Below are 8,567 nucleotides of genomic sequence, written 5' to 3'. Positions count from 1 at the left end.
GGCGGCCCCGCGGTCACACGAGGCGGTCACGTCGTGGCCGCCGGCGTCTTTCTTCAGCCAGCTGCGCTGCGCACTCGCCCCCAACGCGGCCCCCACCAACAGCAGCAGCAGCAGCGGCGGTGGCGGAACGGGGCAGGACTACTTCCCACGGTACCTGCGCCTCGTTGAGGAGAGCCTCCACTCGTACGCTGTGACGGATTCGTACTTCTTCCCCAGCAGAGTGCAGGCGGCGGTGATTGAGGTGTGGAAAAACATTTGGCCGTTGCTCAATGGACACGAACGCAGTTTGGTCATTGACGTTGTGCTGCAGCAGTTTCCTGCTCGCCACGCGTTGCAGGCGTTTGTGGCGCAGAACCTGGTCACTCTCAGCGATGCAGAGGATCCGGTAAAGGAAGGTGAGACGGCGTCGTCGAGCTCTATGGGGCAACAACAACAACAACAGCAGCGACGGCTGGTCTCTTTGCAGGAGTCTGTGCCCCCCGGGGCCCATCCCGGCTCCCTCATGACCCTCATGGAATTCCTCCGATTCATTGCCGGTGATGGCGGGGTGGAGAAGCAACAGCAGCAGGAGGCGGTGGTGCTCTCTGCGGCGCCGGCGGTGGTGCGTGTAGCTGGTGTGCTGCTACTATTAGAATACGCCGCGCCAGAGGTGCTTGCCGCGCCTGGGCCTGGTGTGCCGTTTCACGTTCCTCCCGACTTCTTCAACATGACGGAGCGCTGTCTGCAATTCTTTCTTGTCGATGTTCTCTGGGGCACTTCCTTTGCCTCTTTTGGAGTCTCGCAGGCGCGGCAAGCGCCAGCAGAGAGTGTGACCTCGACATTGTCCACCTGTCGTCGTGAAGGCCTGGTGGCGTTTGCCACAACGTTCACCTCACTTGTGTCGCTCGCTAGCACGATGCTGAGCGTCACTGAGGCGCAGCCCAAGAGTCGTGGCTCTGCTGCGGCCGTTGGCAGTGGTGCCGCGGAGGCCCCCGAACACCTAAGGCGTGCGTTGCAGCGCCTCGAGGGGTTGGTAATGCTGCTGAGCGAGCTCATCCCACACGTGATACGCTGCTCTGGTGACGTGGGCGCCGCGACAGAGCTCCTGTCGGTGCTCGTACCATCCTCTTCGGTAGAGTCGCCGCTCTTCGCTGGCGTTGCGAGGCGCAGCTTGGACGTCCTGCGCCGCTGGTCAGTGCCGACCGCAGACAATCCCCCGGAAGCAGGAAAAGGCGTCATGGCCGAAGCCATTGTGATGTCGCAGCAGCAGCAGCAGTCTGATAGGACAGCAGTAGGAGGAGAGGGAGTCGGTGCTGGGATGCCGCCACTCCTCGAAGAGGAGGTAGGCAGTAAGCTGCAAAGTGTGGCGCGTGCATCGATGAGCGCCCGCAACCGAGCGGTGCTGCAGCGGTTCCTCGGCAACACCAGCAGCGATGAGGCACGGCAGATGGCGAAGACGACTCTGCAGACAATTGTGCTGCTCTACCCGCCCGACCTTGGGCGTCGTCAGCAGCAGCAGCAGCAGCAAAAGCAAAAGGGTTTTCTGTTGGGGAAGGAAAGGGGCGCAAAAGAGAATGATGATGATGGTGACGATGAGGAGGAGGGAGAGGAGGAAGAGGATTGCAACGGTGAGGAAACAGAGGCGCTGCAGGGCATGCTGCTGGAGCTCGCACGCGTCGTTGCTCACACCGGCGACGACGCGGAATTCCGCTCGCTGTTGTCTGGGGCTCTGCTGGGCGTCTGCGCCGCGCTCGGATTCCCTTCGTCTCCGTGAATGTGCGCGTCTATGTAGGTGTGGTGTGGCTGCAGTGGGACGAGGAGGGAGGGAGGGGGAGAGGGGGGTGGACAGGAGGAAGGGCAAACGGCTCAATTGGTGGTCCGTGTGACGCGTATCCTCCGCCCCGCCTACGCTCTGTCGATGTTCTTTTTGTGTGTGCTTTTTTCCCCCCTTTACTCCTTCGTTCTCCATCTCTCTCTGTGCGATTATGATTGCGGGTGTGATCGAATGCCCGTCAGACGAACGTAACGCTGGTACGCCGCTGGGCGTGTGTGTGTGTGTGTGTGTGTGTGTGGCTGTTGGTGCCCACGTGCATGGGGAAGCACAACAGCAGCGTGCATTGCAGCCATGTCTCTTTGTTTTTCTTGTTGTTGTTGTTTTCATTCTTCTCTCCTGCCTCACCAAGGTGTATCCCATCAGCAGGAACAGCCGTCTTGCGCCGTTGGTGTTGCTGGGGGGTGGTGAGAGAAAGCAAGAGCGAGAGAGGGAGAGAGAGAGAGAGAGAGCCATGCCCGTTGGGACCGGTGAGCTCGCCTCGCTGCGGAAGGAGGAACTCGTTCGGCGAGTGCTCGAGATGCAGCAGGAGAACGCGTCTCTGCGTGAAGAGATGGAACAGCTGCGCCTGCGCGTGCGCAGCACTAGACACGTGGATGTGAATGATCCTGTTCCACTGCAGCGGCAGTTCAATGAGATGTGCACGCATGCAGTGGCAGGAAATGCTTCTACGGCGGCGAAGAACAGCAGCTATAGCATATCCTTTTCAGTCATGGTTATTGAAAACGGCACGGCCATCTCCGTGCCGCTTTCCTCAGTAATAGATAAGAGCTACATGCGACCTGACCTTCGTGAGGCCGACACGCCTGTCGTTGGCTCATCGTGGATGCGTGACGACTCGGAGTCGTTTGCGCGGCAGTCTACGGAGAGCATTGCCGCTGAGCGCTCGTCGAGCATGAGCACCGAGGAGCCCATCGGCAGGGGCAGTGAACTGCGGGGCTTTGCTGTGTCTGGTGGCACTCCCGTGGCGTCTGCCGCTGCTGCCGCAGCAGCTGTATCGGCGTCTGGTGGTAGGCCATCCATCTCGCTCGAATTCACGGTGGGCGACGACGCGAATGAGCCCGCACCACAGGATCCTGGTTCGAGCCGGATGTCACTCTCCTTACAGCTACAGCAGTTGCAACAGCAACACCGTCGAAGCATTCGCCATGAGCTTCGCCGGCTGAGTCTAGGGCGTGTGCTAAACAAGCGCGCAAACTCGCTGGATCCTGATGCATTGGTGTCGCATCAGACGCTGCGCACTTTTCACCAGCAGTTTCTTGACGGCTATAGCGTCATGTCCCCCCTCTCGTCGTACGGCAACGCCATCTACCACTATATTGTGAAGAACTTTGCGGTGCGTAATGGCTGCCGGCACAACCCCTCCGACCTTGAGGGCTTCGGCCGCACGTTGTGCAGCCTTTGCGGGGAGGTGAAGCGCATTCTTCAGAGCGAGCCGCGGCACGGCAGTGTTGTCTCGCCGTGCTACGTCTTTGGCGACCTCCACGGCAACTTCTGGGACCTGTTTTACTTCCTCGACAACCTCATCTCATTCCAGGACCTGCGCTATACCCCGCACCGCTTTCTCTTCCTCGGCGACTACGTGGACCGCGGCGAGTTCAGCGTGGAGGTGGTGGCGTACCTCTTCGCCATGAAGGTGCTGGCGCCGGAGAAGGTGCTGCTGCTGCGCGGCAACCACGAGGACACCCTCGTCAGCGGCGACATCTCCGGCTACGGCAACACGAGCTTCCGCGCGCAGTGCCGCAGTCTCTTTGGCTACACCCTTGGCGAGGAGTTGTGGCAGCGCGCGAGCGAAACGTTCGCGTATCTGCCGCTGACGGCGAACATCGACGGCCGGATCTTCTGCACGCACGGCGGCATCCCACGCTACCGCGGTGGTGTCGACGACCGGCTGCTGCTGCTGAGCCGCGACGATTTCCCCGCGCTGGAGTCGCTCTTCCAGGTGCCAGAGGGCGAGACGGCGCAGCAGCGCGCCTGCCGGCAGATGGCGATGGACACGTGCTGGGCCGACCCCGCCGAGGACGAGAGCGCGCTCGACAAGTGGGGCTTCGGCGCCAACCCGCGCGGCTCCGGCGTCATTCTCTTCGGCTCCACCGCCGTCGACGACTTCCTCGCGCACTACGGCTTCGAGTACATCTTCCGCGCCCACCAGGAGAAGTCGGACGGGCTGAAACTCAGCAAGAGCGCGCGGGTCTTCACGATATTCAGCACGAGCGCCTACGTTGGGCACGAGAACGGCGCCGGTGTCGTGCTCGTCGCGGATGGAAAGATACGGTTGATTATTAAGAACGCCGACGACGCCAGTAACCAGGCGACTGCTGAGGTGAGAGAGGAGGAGGACGACGACGAGGAGGAGGAGGAAGGGGGTGGTGTTGTGGACGGTGGGGAAGAGCGCTAGCGGCAGGAAGAGCAACAAGTTTTGCGGCTTGTGAAGTGGAGACATTTTCATCTGTGTGTGTGTGTGTGTCGGGGCTGCGGTCGCTTGCATGCTGAGACGCGGGTGTGTAACAGTTGTCGCAATCTGACCGGAAGGATGAAAAGGAATAAAGAGGGGAGAGACAGACTGANAGAGAGAGAGAGAGAGAGGGAGAGGGTGAGAGCGCGAATGAGAGGGAAATGAAGGAAATGAACGCGGAGGGCGGCGGGTGTAGAAGCACGAGGAAAGCGGTGGAGGGGGGGGAAGGAAAAAAAGCGAAAAGGCAAACCGAGAGAGGAGAGAGTAATGTCAGATATGAGCATGAGAGGAGTCAGCGCCGTGCACTCCACCTGTGTGTTCCCGCTTCTGACTGCTGCTTCTGATGACGATGATGGTGGTGTTTCTGTCGCATCTCTTGTCAAGCGATCCCACACGGGGACGCAAAAGCGGCGCCCCACCCCCCTCCTTCTCCCCGTTCTTGCATCCGCACTTTCACGCACGGCACCTTTTTGGTCATGTGTGCTGGCCACCACGCTGCCCCTTTCCTCTCCCAACTGTCGTCGTTGTTGTGGGAGTGTCCCACTCATATATATATATATATATACATATATAGGGAGAGAGAGAGAGAGACAGACAGACATGAAGGGGGGTGAGGATAAGAAAGTGCGCGGCCGCTCGCTGATGCCAGGGCAGCGGAAGGTGCAGGTGGACCCCGATCTCCTCGTCACCTCCGTCTTCGACACTTTCCCCGAGCAGCAGGACAACGTTGTCCGCGTGTTCGATGAGGAGGGATGCCTCACGACGCGTGAGATTGGGGTGAAGCGGTTTCAGTTCGCGCGGCTGTCCATCTTCCACACGCTGCGGTCGCTGCCGTGGTCGATCCTCATCACGTACTCCATCCTTGTGTATCTAGCCATCCTCTTCGTCTGTTCGGTGGTGTACTTCACTTGGGCCCATGCCTGTGGGGCGAGCGAGGGGGTAACGTGGGCAGCCGCGCTCTACTTCACCGTCGTGAGCCTCGCCGCAAACGGCGGCTACGTTGGTGAGCAGATGGACACGATGATTTCGCCCATCCACGTCTGCTTCGTTGGCCGCACCATCATCGTGATGGTGCTGTCGTACACCAACATCATCTTCGTCGGGCTGGTGGCGGCGCTGGTGGTGGGTAAAGCGGAGTACAGCGGGAAGCTTGGGCAGCGCGTGGTGTTCAGCGACTTCTGCTCCCTCACGGTGGTGCCGGGGCGACGCGACCACTGCTGGCGCCTCACGTTCCGCATGGCGAACAGCATGGGGCAGAAGCCGGTCGCGCACGGGCGGCTGCGCGTCTTTATCATCTCGGCGGAGCTGCTGCAGGACTATCGGCGGCGGCGCAAGGAGATGATGAAGGAGTACTACGGCAAGCTACTGGAAAGGCAGCCCACCAGGGGCAGTGGGGGCGGGGACACGTTGCGTGGGCGTAGTCAGGCGCTGATGAGCCTGACAGCCGATCGCCTAACAGCCGATCGCCTGCGCGAGCAGCAGCAGCAGCAAGAGGGCAGCAAGACGCTCACATCAAGTTTTGCGTTGCAAATGGACCCCCCAATCGACCCTGCGGTGTCGACACGTTTGCGGCGGCAGCAGGAGCACCGGCGGCGTCCTTCCGGTGGTAAACTGCGCCGCCGTCGCCCTCGCCAGGCTGGCGGACAGGAAACCGCTGACGACGATGAAGCGACACACAAAAAAAAATCGAGCTTGATTAGTCTTACGACTGCTGTGAACGTGGCAGATCCGGGGCAGAAGGAAGGTGCAGCGTCCTCACAGACGGCGGGCACCGAGAGTAGCAATGTCCAGCAACAACAACCGCAGCAGGAGCAGGAGCAGGAGCAGGAAGAGGGGGGGCAGCCGCAATCACGCACGCGTCCTGGTGTTCCCCAACGCTCCACCTCCGCCGCTGGCGATGACTCTTCCAACTCTTCTGAGTCGAACCCGTCGGTCAAGACGCACCCCAGTGACGGCAGCCGTGAGGCTGGCGGGGGTGAAGCCGATGGAACCGACGAAGCGGATGACTTTGAGCGCGTGCGGATTTGCGTGGAGGAGGTGCGTTGGTGCTGCTCCGAGGAACGCTACCTCGAGGCACGCCAGGGGCAACTCTCGCTGTGGTTCCCAGTGAGTATCACGCACACTATTGACCGCCAGAGCCCGCTCTACCGCTACATGGAGCGCGAGAAGCCGGGCTCGCCGACGCTTGGGTCGTCCAGGTCCACCGCCGGAACGTCGACGGCAAAGGCAGCAGCAGCAGCTGCAGCAGCAACAGCCGCGGGAGGAGGAGGAGGAGGAAGAGGCGCAGCGGCGTCAACGTCGCCACGATCGTTCCAGATAGTAGCCACCTTCGATGCGACAGACATGGACAGTGGGGCCACCATCACGGCGAAGCGCACGTATACTGTCACGGACATTGTGGCGCACTATCGTTTCTCGAACAAGCTGGTGCGCATGCGGCCCGGCAGTAGCGAGGTGCTTCTGGACTACCATTACTTTAATGAGATGCTGCCCGTTACGGCGGTTGAGTCATCGACGACAGATAGCGACGCGCCGTACGACAACGTCTAAAGGGGTATGTATAAGAAAAGAGAAATGAAGCCGCACCTCATCGCCGGTTTGATTTTTTTTTACTGGATTTCGTCCCACAACCGCTTCCCTGCATGTGGCTGATGATGCTGATGATGTTGTTGTTATTTGAGGCAATAGTAATAACTACAGGAAAGGTAATACGCCAAGCAGCCAAACAAACACAAAAAAAAAAGTCTTCTTTATGCGAGAGACCACCACACTACCGTGTTGCGTTTCATTCCTTGTTCATTTCGTTTTGTTTTGTTTTTTTATTTGTTGTTGTTGTTGTTGTTGCTCGCTCCTCTGCGCGGCGGCGGGGGAGGGGCATCCCACCCGGTCTCGTGGTACGAGCGTCTGTGTTTGTGTGTATCCCCTCTGTGTATGCTGTCCGTCTTCTCCTTCTGCACATTTCCACGAGACGCGGGAAGATCTGTTGCGCACATCACACTGCAGGATGGAGAAATACAGAAAGTACGCCGACGCCGCCACTGGCATCAACCCCTTCGCGCAGGTGCGCACGCCCACCGGACTCTCCGTTGCTGTGGCGGTGCTGCTCTTCCCACTGCGTCTTGTGAGTGCGTCCCTCGTCGCGCTGCTGCTGTTGCTCGTTGTGGACGTGCTGGCGTATGCCTTCTTCCTCCTCCCCGGCCTCTCGCTGGTGTCACGCCTGCTGCTGGCCCCGTGCCAGCGTGGACTGCTGCGCTGTCTGCTCTTCACCCTCGGCAACATGGGCGTTGTACGAAAGGTGCCGCGCGGCGGGAGCGGAGGCGCCGCACCGGCAGCCGGAGACGTCGTGGTCGCCAATATGCAGTCGGTGTGGGATATGTGCGTGCTTGAGGTGGCCGCGCAGATGCCGTGCTGCGTGGTCGCCTTCTACGTTGGAGGGGCAGGCGATAAGGTCGTTGCTGGTGGTGTCGGTGGTGGTGGTGATGATGATAATAAGAGAAGGAAGCGCGACGACGCGGCTGCGTTGTATGTGCTTGAGCCGTCCCCGCTGCAGCGGTGGCGAGCGTGGCGGCACGTTTACCGCACTGCATCACTGGACTTCCTGCACTCTGTAGTGGTAGAGAATAGCAACAGCAGCACCAGCAACCATAGCAGCGGTGGTGCTGTCGTTGATCTAACCCCAGTGCAGCAGCGCTGCCAGCGCCTCGGTGTGCCCCTCGTGTTCTTCGCTGAAGGGAGCTGCACGAATGGCAAGGGCATGCTGAATATTCCCCCATTTTGCACAGCAGCGCCGCCACGGCGAGTGTTTGTCAGCGCCACGGACTACGACACAACGGCAGTGCACACAATTGTGCACCCACGCCACGTTGTGTCGCTCCTCTTTGCGATGGGTGCGTCGCTGTACGGGAGCCGTGACCCCGCGGGGTACAGCCCGCCGTTCCCCACCGCCACTGTTAGTCTGGTGGCGGTAGCGGAGAGTGCCGCAGCAGGAGGAGCAGGAGCGGCGGCGGGGGTGGTGATTGATGTTGCAAGGGTGCGTCAGGCGTTGTGCGCTGCGTCCCGGTCGAGGCGCCCGCTGGCTGTTGGGCTGCGTGAGAAGTGCGGCTTCGTGCAGGCCTCCACCGCCCAGTCGGCGGGTGGCAGCTAGAAGACACAGGGAGCAAGAGCCACACAAACCAAACCAAAAAAAAAAACAAGAAATTTCGTGGATGAAAGGCGGACGCAGCTCATTATTGCTGGATATGGCGTTGACCTGGGGTGGCTTTACCTTGTTGCTCCTGCTGCTGTTGCTGTTACTTCCTCTCT

General features: G+C 60.3%; 4 protein-coding genes across 4 annotated transcripts; all 4 read left to right on the top strand.

The window, feature by feature from the left end:
* Window positions 1–418: 418 nt before the first annotated feature.
* Window positions 419–1,753, top strand: DQ04_07391030 (hypothetical protein; the record flags this gene model as incomplete). The annotated part of the gene is made up of 1 exon (XM_009315143.1): window positions 419–1,753. One exon carries the CDS (start codon window positions 419–421, stop codon window positions 1,751–1,753), a length of 1,335 nt encoding a protein of 444 aa, XP_009313418.1.
* A 511-nt stretch (window positions 1,754–2,264) lies between these two features.
* On the top strand, window positions 2,265–4,208 carry DQ04_07391020 (serine/threonine protein phosphatase; the record flags this gene model as incomplete). The annotated part of the gene is made up of 1 exon (XM_009315142.1): window positions 2,265–4,208. One exon carries the CDS (start codon window positions 2,265–2,267, stop codon window positions 4,206–4,208), a length of 1,944 nt encoding a protein of 647 aa, XP_009313417.1.
* A 699-nt stretch (window positions 4,209–4,907) lies between these two features.
* Window positions 4,908–6,815, top strand: DQ04_07391010 (hypothetical protein; the record flags this gene model as incomplete). Its single annotated transcript, XM_009315141.1, has 1 exon — window positions 4,908–6,815. The coding sequence occupies one exon, from the start codon at window positions 4,908–4,910 to the stop codon at window positions 6,813–6,815; it is 1,908 nt and encodes a 635-aa protein (XP_009313416.1).
* Window positions 6,816–7,269: 454 nt separating this feature from the next.
* On the top strand, window positions 7,270–8,409 carry DQ04_07391000 (hypothetical protein; the record flags this gene model as incomplete). Its single annotated transcript, XM_009315140.1, has 1 exon — window positions 7,270–8,409. One exon carries the CDS (start codon window positions 7,270–7,272, stop codon window positions 8,407–8,409), a length of 1,140 nt encoding a protein of 379 aa, XP_009313415.1.
* Between the last annotated feature and the right edge of the window lie 158 nt (window positions 8,410–8,567).

This window comes from Trypanosoma grayi (genome assembly GCF_000691245.1).
Source record: "Trypanosoma grayi strain ANR4 Tgr_739_V1, whole genome shotgun sequence".
Taxonomy (NCBI): domain Eukaryota; phylum Euglenozoa; class Kinetoplastea; order Trypanosomatida; family Trypanosomatidae; genus Trypanosoma; species Trypanosoma grayi.
This window is presented reverse-complemented; position numbering and strand designations above follow the sequence as displayed.